At 40.7% G+C, this 19,185-nt stretch overlaps 1 protein-coding gene across 1 annotated transcript; it reads left to right on the top strand.

Moving 5' to 3' along the window:
- The first annotated feature begins 15,550 nt into the window (after window positions 1-15,550).
- LOC129250353 (uncharacterized) lies at window positions 15,551-16,078 on the top strand. Its single transcript, XM_054889983.1, has one exon. It carries the CDS (start codon window positions 15,551-15,553, stop codon window positions 16,076-16,078), a length of 528 nt encoding a protein of 175 aa, XP_054745958.1.
- Window positions 16,079-19,185: the final 3,107 nt, after the last annotated feature.

Genomic DNA, 19,185 nt, shown 5'->3' with positions numbered 1-19,185 from the left:
CTCTGACATGAACAGACTCGACGCCTTCGAAATGTGGATTTTTAGGCGAATTTTGAAAATTCCGTGTACCGATCTGGTTTCTAACGCAGAAGTTCTACGACCAGTTAATCGAGGACGTGGAACGTTGGAACATGGACAATGGAACGTTGCAAGACAGGTTATCTTGGACATATCATGAGAAACACCAAATACCACATGTTACAATTAATACTGGAAAAAAATTGAAGGGAAACGATATGTTGGCCGGAAGCAGTTATCTTGGTTACGAAATACAATTCATTGGACGGACATATGCAATGTTTCAGAGTTATGGGATGCAGCTAAAAAGAGAGGTATTTATAAAGAAATCGTAAATAATATAAATTAATATATTTTGAGTAATGTAGTTAAGAAACAAAAAGGTATAAAATATTGTATTGTATGATCGCTATATGCATATACATTCGTAAACGAATAAGCAAAACAGGGGAAGATAGTACTATCAATACTGCCGCTAGGGAAATGAACCCGGTACCACCATTTGAAGACGACGGGGTGGATATTCCCCAATCTAGCTGTCACGATATCAGACTTGCTATTCACCGACTGAAGAACAATAAATCATCGGGAGATCTCTTCAAGGCCGGCGGCAATGAGCTGATTCGGTGCAGGCATCAGCTATGAGTAAAATAGGGCTAGGAGAAAACTGCCAAATAATTGGAATCTGAGTGTTCTTTATCATATCCGATCCTACTATATGCGCCAACTACCGGGTCTTGTCGCCATCTCATATACAATTTTGTCGAGCATATTATGGGAAAGACTAAAACCATATGCCAGCTCACTGATTGGACCTAATCAGTATGGCCTTAGACCTGGAAAGTCCACCATCGGTCAGATCTTCACACTACGCCAAATCCTGGGAAAAACCCATGAGAAAGATAACGACTTAACTCATCATCTCTTTGTCGATTATAGCCCGATAAGAGATCGCCATAATGTCTGAGTCCGGTATTCCCACAAAACTGATTCAGCCTTGCATAACGACATTGAGCAACATGCCCACCTATGTCAAGGTAGAAAAAGACCTCTCCGGACCTTTTAATACCAAGCGAGGTTTCAGACAAGGAGAACCACTATCATGCGATCTCTTCAACTTCCTCATGAAAGGGTACTGTGAAGAGCCGGTGTTTATCGAAATGACACTATTTTCACCAAAAGTGCCCAGCTCCTTGCAAATGCTGATGACATTGATATCACAAGGAACTGCAAGGGAGATGTTACTGCAGTATATTCCGCCATGGAAAAGCTAGAGTGGGTCTGGGGTTAACGAGAGACAGACGAGGTATATCCTGTCCACTAGAAAAGATATAGGCCGTTTTGGATCCAGGATTTCAGCGGACAACTATACTTTTAAAATCCTCAGGAAATTTATATATCTTGGCACCGCCGTCACAAAAACAAACGATGTCAGCTTGAAGAGATAAACCGAGGAATCACGCTTGCTAATAGGTTACTATCTCAGTGAGCAAATGTGTAGCACAGACCTCTCTCGCCCTACAAAACTAAAATTCTACAAGACGCTCATCTTGCCCGTGCTACTCTACGGCTTTGAAGCATGGGTTGTGTCGCAGACTAATGCAGCAGCTCTTGGAGCATTCAAGAGATACTTCGGAAAACCTTCGGTCCTTTTCGGATTAGCGATAACTACTACCGTCGAATGAACCACGAGCTGCCATATATGAGCTCCGCAACGATGTAGACGTAGTGAAGCACATAAATATTCAACGCGCGCTGGCTGCGCTACGTCGAGCGTATGGAAGCAGAAGCTCCGGGAAAGAAGGTGTGGGGTGTTGCCAAGCTAGGGCACAACGACGCAGGGGAAGACCATGCCTCCGATGGATCATCCCTTGGTGTACCAAATTGGAGAAAGCGCGCGCAAAGCAGAGCCGCCTTGCCAGACTCATTACAGTCGGCAGTCGGAGTGTAGAGTGGCAGCTCGTATCTCCTGGTGAGTTTTGTTGTAGCAGCAGCTTACTAGTCACCGGTTAACTTCGTCTAACTCATCTCGCGGTATACCCAGAAAGCGTGCCTTGTCTCGCCATCTGCTGTCGTCATCAAAGCGAATTTATGATTCAGCCTTCCTTTACCAACGGTATTTTACACGTTTTAATAATACGAATATACACATATCTATACTAATATTATAAAGAGGAAAACTTTGTTTGTTTGTTTGTTTGTTAGTTTGTTTGTTTGTAACGAATAGGCTCAAAAACTACTGGGCCGATTTTAAAAATTCTTTCACCATTCGAAAACTACATTATCCAGGAGTAACATGGATTACATTTTATTTTGGAAAAAAATAGGGTTCCGTAAGATATTTGGATTTTTCGGACACAAACTGAAAAAAATCTTATATATAAAATTAAGCCAACTTTTTGTGTGTGTTCGCTAACCGGCCGTGTCTGCACCGAATTAAACCAAACTTACACACATAGTTAAGAAGGTATTGAAGATGGTTTCCGTATAGTTTGGATACCTACTGGTGGATAGGGCTCGAGATATAGGTCAAAACGTGGACCCGGGTAACCTTCGGATGTGTATGTACAATATGGGTATCAAATGGAAGCTGTTGGTGAATGCTTTAGTTCAGAGTATTTTTCATGCCGCTCCGTGACTAGGGTCTCGAGATAGAGACCAAAACGTGGACCCTAGAATGTGTATGTACAATATGGGTATCAAATGGAAGCTGTTGGTGAATGCTTTAGTACAGAGTATTTTTCATGCCGCTCTGTGACTGGGGTCTCGAGATATAGGTCAAAACGTGTACCCGGGTAACCTTTGGATGTGTATGTATAATATGGGTATCAAATGGAAGCTGTTGGTGAATGCTTTAGTTCAGAGTATTTCCATCCGCTCCGTGACTAGGGTCTCGAGATAGAGACCAAAACGTGGACCCTAGAATGTGTTTGTACAATACGGATATCAAATGAAAGCTGTTGATAAGTGCTTTAATACGGGGTAATCTTCATACCTATTGATGACTGGGGTCTCGAGATATAGGTCAAAACGTGGACCCGGGTAACCTTTGGTTGTGTATGTACAATATGGGTATCAAATGGAAGCTGTTGATAAGTGCTTCAATACGGGGTAATTTTCATACCTATTGATGACGAGAGTCTCGAGATATAGGTCAAAACGTGGACCCGGGTAACCTTCGGACGCGTATGTACAATATGGGTATCAAATGGAAGCTGTTGATAAGTGCTTCAATACGGTGTAATTTTCATACCTATTGATGACGAGGGTCTGGAAATATATGCCAAAACGTGGACCCGCCGTGTCTTTGCTCCGAATTAAACCAAACTTACACACATTGTTAAGGAGGTATTGAAGATGGTTTCCGTATAGTTTGGATACCTATTGGTGGATAGGGCTCGAGATATAGGTCAAAACGTGGACCCGGGTAACCCTAGGATGTGTATGTACAATATGGATATCAAATGGAAGCTGTTGGTGAATGCTTTAGTTCAGAGTATTTTTCATGCCGCTCCGTGACTAGGGTCTCGAGATAGAGACCAAAACGTGGACCCTAGAATGTGTATGTACAATATGGGTATCAAATGGAAGCTGTTGGTGAATGCTTTAGTTCAGAGTATTTTTCATGCCGCTCCGTGACTAGGGTCTCGAGATAGAGACCAAAACGTGGACCCTAGAATGTGTCTGTACAATACGGATATCAAATGAAAGCTGTTGATAAGTGCTTTAATACGGGGTAATTTTCATACCTATTGATGACGAGGGACTCGAGATATAGGTCAGAACGTGGACCCGGGTAACCTTCGGCCGTGTATGTACAATATGGGTATCAAATGGAAGCTGTTGATAAGTGCTTCAATACGGTGTAATTTTCATACCTATTGATGACTAGGGTCTGAAAATATATGCCAAAACGTGGACCCGCCGTGTTTTTGCACCGAATTAAACCAAACTTACACACATTGTTAAGGAGGCATTGAAGATGGTTTCCGTATAGTTTGGATACCTATTGGTAGATAGGGTCTCGAGATATAGGTCAAAACGTGGACCCGGGTAACCTTCGGATGTGTATGTACAATATGGGTATCAAATTGAGGCTGTTGGTGAATGCTTTAGTTCAGAGTATTTCCATCCGCTCCGTGACTAGGGTCTCGAGATAGAGACCAAAACGTGGACCCTAGAATGTGTTTGTACAATATGGATATCAAATGAAAGCTGTTGATAAGTGCTTTAACACGAGGTAATTTTCATACCTATTGATGACTAGGGTCTCGAGATATAGGTCAAAACGTGGACCGGGGTAACCTTCGGACGTGTATGTACAATATGGGTATCAAATGGAAGCTGTTGATAAGTGCTTCAATACGGGGTAATTTTCATACCTATTGATGGCTAGGGTCTCGAGATATAGGTCAAGACGTGGACCCGGGTAACCTTCGGACGTGTATGTACAATATGGGTATCAAATGGAAGGTGTTGATAAGTGCTTCAATACGGGGTAATTTTCATACCTATTGATGACTAGGGTCTGGAAATATATGCCAAAACGTGGACCCGCCGTGTCTTTGCACCGAATTAAACCAAACTTACACACATTTTTAAGGAGGTATTGAAGATGGTTTCCGTATAGTTTGGATACCAATTGGTACATAGGGTCTCGAGATATAGGTCAAAACGTGGACCCGGGTAACCCTGGGATGTGTATGTAAAATATGGGTATCAAATGGAAGCTGTTGGTGAATGCTTTAGTACAGAGTATTTCCATCCGCTCCGTGACTAGGGTCTCGAGATAGAGACCAAAACGTGGACCCTAGAATGTGTTTGTACAATATGGATATCAAATGAAAGCTGTTGATAAGTGCTTTAATACGGGGTAATTTTCATCCCTATTGATGACTAGGGTCTGGAAATATATGCCAAAACGTGGACCCGCCGTGTCTTTGCACCGAATTAAACCAAACTTACACACATTTTTAAGGAGGTATTGAAGATGGTTTCCGTATAGTTTGGATACCTATTGGTACATAGGGTCTCGAGATATAGGTCAAAACGTGGACCCGGGTGACCCTAGGATGTGTATGTAAAATATGGGTATCAAATGGAAGCTGTTGGTGAATGCTTTAGTTCAGAGTATTTCCATCCGCTCCGTGACTAGGGTCTCGAGATAGAGACCAAAACGTGGACCCTAGAATGTGTTTGTACAATATGGATATCAAATGAAAGCTGTTGATAAGTGCTTTAATTTGGGGTAATTTTCATACCTATTGATGACTGGGATCTGGAAATATATGCCAAAACGTGGACCCGCCGTGTCTTTGCACCGAATTAAACCAAACTTACACACATTGTTAAGGAGGTATTGAAGATGGTTTCCGTATAGTTGGGATACCTATTGGTAGAAAGGGTCTCGAGATATAGGTCAAAACGTGGACCCGGGTAACCTTTGGATGTGTATGTACAATATGGGTATCAAATGGAAGCTGTTGGTGAATGCTTTAGTTCAGAGTATTTCCATCCGCTCCGTGACTAGGGTCTCGAGATAGAGACCAAATCGTGGACCCTAGAATGTATTTGTACAATATGGGTATCAAATGAATGCTGTTTATAAGTGCTTTAATACGGGGTAATTTTCATACCTATTGATGACTAGGGTCTCGAGATATAGGTCAAAACGTGGACCCGGGTAACCTTCGGACGTGTATGTACAATATGGGTATCAAATGGAAGCTGTTGGTGAATGCTTTAGTTCAGAGTAATTTTCATGCCGCTCGGTGACTAGGATCTCGAGATAGAGACCAAAACGTGGAGCCTAGAATGTGATTGTACAATATGGATATCAAATTGAAGCTGTTGGTGAATGCCTTAGTACAGAGTATTTTTCATGCCGCTACGTGACTGGGGTCTCGAGATATAGGTCAAAACGTGGACCCGCCGTGTCTTTGCACCGAGTTAAACCAAACTTACGCACATTGTTAAGTAAGTATTGAAAATGGGTTTCGTAAAGTTTGGCTGTAATTCGGAGCACTGGCAACGGCTACATCGTTCTTTTGAACCAGCCATAATGTCGCTTACTTTTTTAACGCTTAGCGCGGAACTGAACTGTCAAATTGACAGTGTGAGTTACAATATTTCTTTCTGATTTGGATGCCATAAGGAAAAAATGTAAGTGCAACATGTAAAAATTGTTTGTGAATTTTTTTGGAGTGGATTTTGGAACAGTGAATAATTTCTTACGAAATTTGAGAATTTAATGTGAAATCCGAATGAAATTATGTGTTCGTGGAAAAAACAATTTTTTTCGGTTTTTTTTTTTTTAAATATAAATGGATAATGGTTAAAAAAGCTCCAATGCTTAATAAAACATATAAATTGAAACGAAAAATTCATGGATGTTCAAGAAAAAAGACGATTGTTTATTCATATGCGTTGATTTGAAATTTAAAAACAATCTTCTTTTTTCCTGATTTTCAATTTATCTATACTAATATTATAAAGAGGAAAACTTTGTTTGTTTGTTTGTTTGTTAGTTTGTTTGTTTGTAACGAATAGGCTCAAAAACTACTGGACCGATTTTAAAAATTCTTTCACCATGCGAAAACTACATTATCCAAGAGTAACATGGATTACATTTTATTTTGGAAAAAAATAGGGTTCCGTAAGATATTTGGATTTTTCGGACACAAACTGAAAAAAATCTTATATATAAAATTAAGCCAACTTTTTGTGTGTGTTCGCTAACCGGCCGTGTCTGCACCGAATTAAACCAAACTTACACACATAGTTAAGAAGGTATTGAAAATGGTTTCCGTATAGTTTGGATACCTACTGGTGGATAGGGCTCGAGATATAGGTCAAAACGTGGACCCGGGTAACCTTCGGATGTGTATGTACAATATGGGTATCAAATGGAAGCTGTTGGTGAATGCTTTAGTTCAGAGTATTTTTCATGCCGCTCCGTGACTAGGGTCTCGAGATAGAGACCAAAACGTGGACCCTAGAATGTGTATGTACAATATGGGTATCAAATGGAAGCTGTTGGTGAATGCTTTAGTACAGAGTATTTTTCATGCCGCTCCGTGACTGGGGTCTCGAGATATAGGTCAAAACGTGGACCCGGGTAACCTTTGGATGTGTATGTACAATATGGGTATCAAATGGAAGCTGTTTATAAGTGCTTCAAAACGGGGTAATTTTCATACCTATTGATGACGAGGGTCTCGAGATATAGGTCAAAACGTGGACCCGGGTAACCTTCGGACGCGTATGTACAATATGGGTATCAAATGGAAGCTGTTGATAAGTGCTTCAATACGGTGTAATTTTCATACCTATTGATGACTAGGGTCTGGAAATATATGCCAAAACGTGGACCCGCCGTGTCTTTGCACCGAATTAAACCAAACTTACACACATTGTTAAGGAGGTATTGAAGATGGTTTCCGTATAGTTTGGATACCTATTGGTGGATAGGGCTCGAGATATAGGTCAAAACGTGGACCCGGGTAACCCTAGGATGTGTATGTACAATATGGATATCAACTGGAAGCTGTTGGTGAATGCTTTAGTTCAGAGTATTTTTCATGCCGCTCCGTGACTAGGGTCTCGAGATAGAGACCAAAACGTGGACCCTAGAATGTGTATGTACAATATGGGTATCAAATGGAAGCTGTTGGTGAATGCTTTAGTACAGAGTATTTTTCATGCCGCTCCGTGACTAGGGTCTCGAGATAGAGACCAAAACGTGGACCCTAGAATGTGTTTGTACAATACGGATATCAAATGAAAGCTGTTGATAAGTGCTTTAATACGGGGTAATTTTCATACCTATTGATGACGAGGGTCTCGAGATATAGGTCAAAACGTGGACCCGGGTAACCTTCGGACGTGTATGCACAATATGGGTATCAAATGGAAGCTGTGTATAAGTGCTTCAATACGGTGTAATTTTCATACCTATTGATGACTAGGGTCTGGAAATATATGCCAAAACGTGGACCCGCCGTGTTTTTGCACCGAATTAAACCAAACTTACACACATTGTTAAGGAGGCATTGAAGATGGTTTCCGTATAGTTTGGATACCTATTGGTAGATAGGGTCTGGAGATATAGGTCAAAACGTGGACCCGGGTAACCTTCGGATGTGTATGTACAATTTGGGTATCAAATGGAAGCTGTTGGTGAATGCTTTAGTTCAGAGTATTTCCATCCGCTCCGTGACTAGGGTCTCGAGATAGAGACCAAAACGTGGACCCGGGTAACTTTCGGATGTGTATGTACAATATGGGTATCAAATGGAAGTTGTTAGTGAATGCTTTAGTTCAGAGTATTTCCATCCACTCCGTGACTAGGGTCTCGAGATAGAGACCAAAACGTGGACCCTAGAATGTGTTTGTACAATATGGATATCAAATGAAAGCTGTTGATAAGTGCTTTAATACGGGGTAATTTTCATACCTATTGATGACTAGGGTCTCGAGATATAGGTCAAAACGTGGACCCGGGTAACCTTCGGACGTGTATGTACAATATGGGTATCAAATGGAAGCTGTTGATAAGTGCTTCAATACGGGGTAATTTTCATACCTATTGATGACTAGGGTCTGGAAATATATGCCAAAACGTGGACCCGCCGTGTCTTTGCACCGAATTAAACCAAACTTACACACATTTTTAAGGAGGTATTGAAGATGGTTTCCGTATAGTTTGGATACCTATTGGTACATAGGGTCTCGAGATATAGGTCAAAACGTGGACCCGGGTAACCCTAGGATGTGTATGTAAAATATGGGTATCAAATGGAAGCTGTTGGTGAATGCTTTAGTACAGAGTATTTCCATCCGCTCCGTGACTAGGGTCTCGAGATAGAGACCAAAACGTGGACCCTAGAATGTGTTTGTACAATATGGATATCAAATGAAAGCTGTTGATAAGTGCTTTAATACGGGGTAATTTTCATACCTATTGATGACTGGGATCTGGAAATATATGCCAAAACGTGGACCCGCCGTGTCTTTGCACCGAATTAAACCAAACTTACACACATTGTTAAGGAGGTATTGAAGATGGTTTCCGTATAGTTGGGATACCTATTGGTAGAAAGGGTCTCGAGATATAGGTCAAAACGTGGACCCGGGTAACCTTTGGATGTGTATGTACAATATGGGTATCAAATGGAAGCTGTTGGTGAATGCTTTAGTTCAGAGTATTTCCATCCGCTCCGTGACTAGGGTCTCGAGATAGAGACCAAATCGTGGGCCCTAGAATGTATTTGTACAATATGGGTATCAAATGAATGCTGTTTATAAGTGCTTTAATACGGGGTAATTTTCATACCTATTGATGACTAGGGTCTCGAGATATAGGTCAAAACGTGGACCCGGGTAACCTTCGGACGTGTATGTACAATATGGGTATCAAATGGAAGCTGTTGGTGAATGCTTTAGTTCAGAGTAATTTTCATGCCGCTCGGTGACTAGGATCTCGAGATAGAGACCAAAACGTGGAGCCTAGAATGTGTTTGTACAATATGGATATCAAATTGAAGCTGTTGGTGAATGCCTTAGTACAGAGTATTTTTCATGCCGCTACGTGACTGGGGTCTCGAGATATAGGTCAAAACGTGGACCCGCCGTGTCTTTGCACCGAGTTAAACCAAACTTACGCACATTGTTAAGTAAGTATTGAAAATGGGTTTCGTAAAGTTTGGCTGTAATTCGGAGCACTGGCAACGGCTACATCGTTCTTTTGAACCAGCCATAATGTCGCTTACTTTTTTAACGCTTAGCGCGGAACTGAACTGTCAAATTGACAGTGTTAGTTACAATGTGTCAATATTTCTTTCTGATTTGGATGCCATAAGGAAAAAACGTAAGTGCAACATGTAAAAATTGTTTGTGAATTTTTTTGGAGTGGATTTTGGAACAGTGAATAATTTCTTACGAAATTTGAGAATTTAATGTGAAATCCGAATGAAATTATGTGTTCGTGGAAAAAACAATTTTTTTCGGTTTTTTTTTTTTAAATATAAATGGATAATGGTTAAAAAAGCTCCAATGCATAATAAAACATATAAATTGAAACGAAAAATTCATGGATGTTCAGGAAAAAAGACGATTGTTTATTCATATGCGTTGATTTGAAATTTAAAAACAATCTTCTTTTTTCCTGATTTTCAATTTATCTATACTAATATTATAAAGAGGAAAACTTTGTTTGTTTGTTTGTTTGTTAGTTTGTTTGTTTGTAACGAATAGGCTCAAAACCTACTGGACCGATTTTAAAAATTCTTTCACCATGCGAAAACTACATTATCCAAGAGTAACATGGATTACATTTTATTTTGGAAAAAAATAGGGTTCCGTAAGATATTTGGATTTTTCGGACACAAACTGAAAAAAATCTTATATATAAAATAAAGTCAACTTTTTGTGTGTGTTCGCTAACCGGCCGTGTCTGCACCGAATTAAACCAAACTTACACACATAGTTAAGAAGGTATTGAAGATGGTTTCCGTATAGTTTGGATACCTACTGGTGGATAGGGCTCGAGATATAGGTCAAAACGTGGACCCGGGTAACCTTCGGATGTGTATGTACAATATGGGTATCAAATGGAAGCTGTTGGTGAATGCTTTAGTTCAGAGTATTTTTCATGCCGCTCCGTGACTAGGGTCTCGAGATAGAGACCAAAACGTGGACCCTAGAATGTGTATGTACAATATGGGTATCAAATGGAAGCTGTTGGTGAATGCTTTAGTACAGAGTATTTTTCATGCCGCTCCGTGACTGGGGTCTCGAGATATAGGTCAAAACGTGGACCCGGGTAACCTTTGGATGTGTATGTACAATATGGGTATCAAATGGAAGCTGTTGATAAGTGCTTCAATACGGGGTAATTCTCATACCTATTGATGACGAGGGTCTCGAGATATAGGTCAAAACGTGGACCCGGGTAACCTTCGGATGTGTATGTACAATATGGGTATCAAATGGAAGCTGTTGGTGAATGCTTTAGTTCAGAGTATTTCCATCCGCTCCGTGACTAGGGTCTCGAGATAGAGACCAAAACGTGGACCCGGGTAACCTTCGGATGTGTATGTACAATATGGGTATCAAATGGAAGCTGTTGGTGAATGCTTTAGTTCAGAGTATTTCCATCCGCTCCGTGATTAGGGTCTCGAGATAGAGACCAAAACGTGGACCCTAGAATGTGTATGTACAATATGGGTATCAAATGGAAGCTGTTGGTGAATGCTTTAGTACAGAGTATTTTTCATGCCGCTCCGTGACTGGGGTCTCGAGATATAGGTCAAAACGTGGACCCGGGTAACCTTTGGATGTGTATGTACAATATGGGTATCAAATGGAAGCTGTTGGTGAATGCTTTAGTTCAGAGTATTTTTCATGCCGCTCCGTGACTAGGGTCTCGAGATAGAGACCAAAACGTGGACCCTAGAATGTGTTTGTACAATATGGGTATCAAATGAAAGCTGTTGATAAGTGCTTTAATACGGGGTAATTTTCATACCTATTGATGACTAGGGTCTCGAGATATAGGTCAAAACGTGGACCCGGGTAACCTTCGGACGTGTATGTACAATATGGGTATCAAATTTAAGCTGTTGATAAGTGCTTCAATACGGGGTAATTTTCATACCTATTGATGACGAGGGTCTCGAGATATAGGTCAAAACGTGGACCCGGGTAACCTTCGGACGTGTATGTACAATATGGGTATCAAATGGAAGCTGTTGATAAGTGCTTCAATACGGGGTAATTTTCATACCTATTGATGACTAGGGTCTGGAAAAATATGCCAAAACGTGGACCCGCCGTGTCTTTGCACCGAATTAAACCAAACTTACACACATTTTTAAGGAGGTATTGAAGATGGTTTCCGTATAGTTTGGATACCTATTGGTACATAGGGTCTCGAGATATAGGTCAAAACGTGGACCCGGGTGACCCTAGGATGTGTATGTAAAATATGGGTATCAAATGGAAGCTGTTGGTGAATGCTTTAGTTCAGAGTATTTCCATCCGCTCCGTGACTAGGGTCTCGAGATAGAGACCAAAACGTGGACCCTAGAATGTGTTTGTACAATATGGATATCAAATGAAAGCTGTTGATAAGTGCTTTAATACGGGGTAATTTTCATACCTATTGATGACTAGGGTCTCGAGATATAGGTCAAAACGTGGGCCCGGGTAACCTTCGGACGTGTATGTACAATATGGGTATCAAATGGAAGCTGTTGGTGAATGCTTTAGTTCAGAGTAATTTTCATGCCGCTCGGTGACTAGGATCTCGAGATAGAGACCAAAACGTGGAGCCTAGAATGTATTTGTACAATATGGATATCAAATTGAAGCTGTTGGTGAATGCCTTAGTACAGAGTATTTTTCATGCCGCTACGTGACTGGGGTCTCGAGATATAGGTCAAAACGTGGACCCGGGTAACCTTTGGTTGTGTATGTACAATATAGGTATCAAATGAAAGCTGTTGATAAGTGCTTTAATACGGGGTAATTTTCATACCTATTGATGACTAGGGTCTCGAAATATATGCCAAAACGTGTACCCGCCGTGTCTTTGCACCGAATTAAACCAAACTTATGCACATTGTTAAGTAAGTATTGAAAATGGGTTTCGTAAAGTTTGGTTGTAATTCGGAGCAGTGGCAACGGGTACAGCGTTCTTTTGAGCCAGCCATAATGTCGCTTACTTTTTTAACGCTTGGGGCGGAACTGAACTGTCAAATTGACAGTGTTAGTTACAATGTGTCAATATTTCTTTCTGATTTGGATGCCATAAGGAAAAAACGTAAGTGCAACATGTAAAAATTGTTTGTGAATTTTTTTGGAGTGGATTTTGGAACAGTGAATAATTTCTTACGAAATTTGAGAATTTAATGTGAAATCCGAATGAAATTATGTGTTCGTGGAAAAAACAATTTTTTTCGTTTTTTTTTTTTTTAAATATAAATGGATAATGGTTAAAAAAGCTCCAATGCTTAATAAAACATATAAATTGAAACGAAAAATTCATGGATGTTCAGGAAAAAAGACGATTGTTTATTCATATGCGTTGATTTGAAATTTAAAAAGAATCTTCTTTTTTCCTGATTTTCAATTTATATTTTATATTTACTCAAAAACAAATAGAAAAACAAAAAATATTGTTTATGCCAAAGCGCTTGAATAAAGAATAAAGAAATAAATAATATGAAAACCATATATTTTCTGTTCTAAACCATATCTATTCTATTTTAGTGTGCCCAGCGAAGGGGGCCGGGTTTGCTAGTACAACATATACATACATATACCGATATAAACATTGTATGTATATGTACACATGCTTGTACCGCTAAAGGCCCAAAAATCTTCCGTAAAATCTTTTTCTCAACTACTCCAATCGACGCTTCATCGGATAATGTCATCGTCCACGCTCCTGCACCATTGGTTAGGACGGGCATGATTATAGCCTTGTAGGGTGTTAGCTTCGTTCGTTGAGAGAGGAATTTACTATGCAATTGTCTACTTAGTCCAAAGTTGCTTTGTTGGCAAGTGAGAATCTACATTGAATTTCGGAGCTGACCTTTTTATCGGTGTTAATGCTGGTTCCTTAATATACGAATTCTTTTACAACCTCGAAATCATAGCTGTCAACAGTGACGTGGGTGCCGATACGCGAGTCCGCCGACTGTTTCTTTGATGACAGGAGCAACTTCGTTTTGTCCTCGTTCACCACCAGACCCATTCGCTTTGCTTTTTCATCCAGTTTGGAAAGGCTGTTAAGGCCCATGATGACAATATCATCGGCATGCGCTAACAAATGTACACTCTTATAAAATATTGTGGCTGAACGATTAAGTTCTGCGGCTCGTACGAGCCTTTCCAATATCAGGTTGAAGAAGTCACACGACAACGAGTCACTCTGTCTGAAATCTCGTTAGGCTCGGAGAAGTCCTTCAGAATTCTAATGGCGATGCTGGTATTAAGCAACGTCATCTTCCATAGCCATATTAGTTAGGATATCAAATTCAGGCATCGCGGCATATAAGTAACTCCGCACCGTCGAATGCAGCTTTCAAGTCGACAAAGAGATGATGTGTGTCGATTCTCCTTTCATGGGTGTTTTCCAATATTTGGCGTATTGTGAATATTTGGCCGATGGTTGGCTTTCCAGGTCTGAAGACACGCTGATAAGGTCTCATCAGTTGGTTGATGGTGGGCTTCACCCTTTTACACAATACGCTCGCTAGAACCTTGTAAGCGATATTTAGAAGACTAATCCTGAGCTTTCTGTCGGTTCGGACGTGTTTTTTTATCGCTCTGTAATTTTTGGTTAATTTTGTATATCGCTCAAAATAATGAGTATGTGCACTACTTGTATGGCCTATAGTGTGCTTAAGGAAACAATTATAAATGCGATCTCGGACTTGTACAAATTAAAAAGGAACTTTATTGCATTAATGAGCTAGTAAATGATATTTCTAATTTGCCACCTCCTGGTGTAAGTGAAATCAAACGGATTACTTGTTCTAAAGTTAAAGCTAGTGAAGGTGTTGTTGTTCAGTCAGCTAAAGCTCAAAAGCACACTCAGTTATCTTCATCCAATCACACTGTTGTTGCTACTAATAACCCAACAGCTGTAATTGCGCCTGGTAATAAGATTTTTCAACTACACCAGGTGGTAATATTGGTTGTTTTGATTTCGATGATATCGCCTGCTGTGATTGCTGTTAGTGATGGTGTTATTGCTCAGCCAGTATTAATGCAAACGCACACACACTTACGCACTGTACCTGTACCATCTAGTGATGCCGTTGACATTCATGTCGCTGGTAAAATCTCAGAAACGCATTGTGTTTCTGACGCGCCGTGTAATAATATCGATTTGCCAACTACTCCTGGTAATAATACTGGGTATTCTGCCGCTGCCCCCACGCCCCGACGGAAGAGAATGACGATGCGACCAAAGATTCCTTCTATAAGCGCTTGAAACGTTCTTATTAGCATTACCCCCGGTAACGGACCGAGGCTGATCGACTTCGCCGGGGCCCGAAACATGGTAGTCTGCAGCAGCAGATTCCAGCATAAGAAAATACACCAAGCAACGCGGCTGTCTCCTGATCGGAAAACGCGAAACCAAAGCGATCACATTGTGATAGATGGAAGGCACGCTTCCGAGGACCCAACATCGAGTCGGATCACTACCAGCCAAACTGCGCACACGCTTCTGTGCAGCGAAAAGCGTACATCAAACTATGCAAAGAATGTTCGACGTCGAAAACCTGCAACCACAACAGCCGGCCAGAAGACTCGCCACTCGACTCCCACTCCTGCCCAACAATCCGGCATGCACGAGCAATGGAGCAGCATTTCTCGTTCTTTACGTACCGCCGCCGTAAAAGAAATCGGATTCCGGCGAACCCGAAAAAACAATTGGTGCCACGAGGAATGTCATGCTGCCGCACAAAGAAAGGATGCTGCCTATAGAACCACGTTGCGATCGGACGCAACGCAAGCAATGTGGGATCACTACCGAAAGCTAAGAAAGGAAGAAAGACGCAATATCCGACAAAAGAAACGAGAGGGCGAAATACGAGAGTGCGAGGAGCTTGAGATGCTGGCCAATAGGAATAGCGCCCGAAAATTCTACCAGAAAGTTCGGCGACTTACAGAAGGTTTCAAGACCGGGGCGTTTTCCTGTAAGAACAAAGACGGCGATCTGGTGACGGACATCCAGGGCATTCTTAAGTTTTGGAGGAAGCACTTCTCGAATCTATTAAGTAGTGACAGCTGCGTATGTCACAGAGAATGTAGAGAATGTGAAGATCCCGATACCCCAATCGTTGACAACGGAATTGACGTTACGCTACCCGACAATGACGAGGTGAGAATAGCGATAACGCGCCTAAAGAACAACAAAGCCGCGGGCGCCGACGCACTGCCGACTGAGCTATTCAAACATGGTGGCGAGGGGCTGGTCAGTTGCATGCTTCACCTCCTATGCAATATATGGTCGGATGAAAGATGCCTGTTGATTGGAATTTAAGTGTGCTGTGCCCAATGCATAAGAAGGGCGATCCTGCAATCTGTGAGAATTACCGCGGCATTAGTCTTCTAAATGTCGCCTATAAGGTTCTAGCGAGCGTATTGTGTGTGGCTTTAGACCGGGAAAGTCTACCATCGAACAAATATTCACAATACGCCAAATCTTGGAAAAGACCCATGAAAGGAGAATTGACATGCACCATCTTTTTGTCGACTTCAAAGCTGCATTCGACAGTTCCAGAGGGAGTTATCTGTATGCCGCGATGTCTGAATAAGGTATCCCCGCAAAACTAATACGGCTATGCAAGATGACGTTGCTGAACACCAGCAGTGCCGTCAGAATTTTGAAGGACCTCTTCGAGCCGTTTGATACCAAACGAGGTTTCAGACAGGCTGACTCGGAACCAGCATTATCACCGACAATAATGTCAGCCTTAAAATCCAACGTAGGATCTCTCTTACCAAGAAATGCTACTTTGGACTAAGTAGGCAATTGAGTAGTAAAGTCCTCTCTCGACGAAGAAAACTAACACTCTACAAGACTCTCATCATGCCCGTCCTAACGTATGGTGCAGAAGCGTGGACCATGACAACATCCGATGAAGCGACGCTTGGAGTGTTTGCGAGAATTATTCTGCGTAAGATATTTGGACCTTTACACGTTGGCAGCGACGACTATCGCAGGCGATAGAACGATGACCTGTATGAGCTTTACGACGACATAGACATAGCGCTGCGAATAAAGATCCAGCGGCTACGTTGGCTGGGTCATGTCGTCCGAATGGATATAAACGCTCCGGCTCTGAAAGTATTCGACGCGGTACCAGCCGGAGGTAGTAGAGCGATGGAGAGATCATGTGAGGAAGGACTTGGCTTCACTAGAAACAGCTAGCGCGCTTTATCAAACTCGGCCAAAATCGCGTAAGCGGTTATCGCGCCGATTAAGAAGACGTAGAAGTATTCTGCCGCTGTTGCTTCTGTTCCTTCGCCTACCACAACAAATATTGGTTCTACTAGCTCATGCTTTTTACGTGCGTGCGCTGCTGATCTCGCTTCGTCGAATGCTGCTGCTATGACGAATAATGTGATGCCAAAAGATACAATTGCAAGCAATGCTGCCAACAGTGCTCTGCAATATAATGCACAGTGGACAGTTGTGCAAAAAAATCGCAATAAAAAAAAGCCAAGGCGTTGTGTATTTGGAACTAACGATAATACTGAACTTGGAGTTTTATTTCGTCAGAAATGGCTACATATTTCTTCCTTTTGACCCTCATTATTGACTATGTTGCTAAACATGCTACAAGAAATGATATCGTATGTTATATAGTACGCTTCTTAAAAAAGATACAAATTCAAAGGATATTAAATTTCTAAACTTCAAGATTGGAGCTCCTGAATGTCAATACAGCAAATTGGTGACATCAAATATTTGCCCTTCAAATGTTTCTATCCAACCATTTGATTTTTTTTTTCAGAAAGGTCGTCAGCCTCAATCTACAAAGTAAAAACCCCTTCTACTTCTGGAGCCCGCAAGATAAGCATTTATTTTTAAAATACTTCGGGACTAAGGAATACGTCTATATTTTGAGTTCATAATGGGATTATGACTGTTTTGTCCTAACCGAAACTTGGCGAAATGTAAATTTTTTTGATGCGGAGTTCTTCGACATAACTCTCTTTTCGAGTTTTGTAAAGATAGAGATTTTGATAAAACTGGTGTTAGAAGGGGTGGTGGTGTACTTATAGCTATACATTGTCATCTTCGTGCCTCTTTTTATGTGCTATGGGATTCTGATTACGTTCTTGATCCACTTTGCGTGAAATTACAAGGCGCGTTTGCCGTGCTATATATTTGCGTGTCCTATATTCCGCCTGACTGCTCTGATGTCATATATTTATAAGGCACATATTGACAACGTCCTAGCACTATGTGAGATAGTTGGTGAAAGTCAACTTTGTGTCTTAGGCGATTTTAATTTAGGTAATACTTTTTCTAGCTTTATGGATAATAATAATTTTCCCACTCTACAGGTATCTAATGTTAATAGTTTGTGCGAACCATACTTCATTGATAACTAGCTATGTATTGAATTATCACAAATCAATAGTTTTGTAAATGAACTTAATCGAATTAATTCGTATTTCGGATCGCCATCATAGTAAGCTGGTGTTGAAAATTGCATTTTTTTAATATTTTGAACTTCAAAGTAATTTTCCAACAGTTGCTTTTAATTACTCTCGATGTAATTTTATTGAATTAAATAATTTGTTTGCACTAGATTGGTCTCGGCAATTTGAAAATGTGGATGGGGCTGGCTGTTATATTAAAATATTTTGAAATCTGTAATATCTGAAGCTTGCGTGAGTCACATCCCAATGTTAAGTACTCAACCTTCGAAACGGCCGTGGTTCTCTAAAGAACTCAAACGTCTAAGGAACTTGTAGAATAAATTTTACAAAAAAACAAAAGCATTCTAATGATGCCGATTTTCGTAAGCGGTATGTGCTTTAAGGAAGTAAATTCAATAAGCTCAAGAAATCTTTATACCGAAGATATGATATATTCGTAATGTTGAGAGCAATATTAAATGTAATCCAAAATCCTTTTGGAGTTACGTAAAGTCTAAGAAAAACTGTTCAAATGTACCTGCGACTGTTCATCTTAAAAAGGTCTCAGCTAATTCCATTTCTGATGCCTACAATATCTTGCTAATTTGTTTTCTTCGAATTTTATTTCAAGCAATACGGATTTTGAGTTTGCTCAAGATATCCTGCCTAACTTAGATACTTCCATCAACTTAGGGAAATTAAATTTGACTGACGAGGATGTCATTGTTGTCATAAATGAGCTTAAGCCTTCCACTAGTACCGATGTTGATGGTCTATCGGTTATTCTAATTTAAAGTTGCCCAGCTTTCCGCCGGGGTTTTCATTGAAGACTGGAAATTAACATATATTACGCCTATCCTTAAAAGCGGCAATAAAAATAATATTAAAAATTATAGGCCGATTTCCAAATTATCTACAGTTTCGAAATTATTTGAGTATATAGCCAAAGACAAAATATACTTTGCTGTTAAACATTTGTTATGTCCCAATCAACAT

This window comes from Anastrepha obliqua, chromosome 6 (assembly GCF_027943255.1).
Source record: "Anastrepha obliqua isolate idAnaObli1 chromosome 6, idAnaObli1_1.0, whole genome shotgun sequence".
Lineage (NCBI taxonomy): Eukaryota > Metazoa > Arthropoda > Insecta > Diptera > Tephritidae > Anastrepha > Anastrepha obliqua.
Note: the sequence above shows the minus strand (reverse complement) of the source record. Positions and strands in the feature narration are given on the sequence as shown.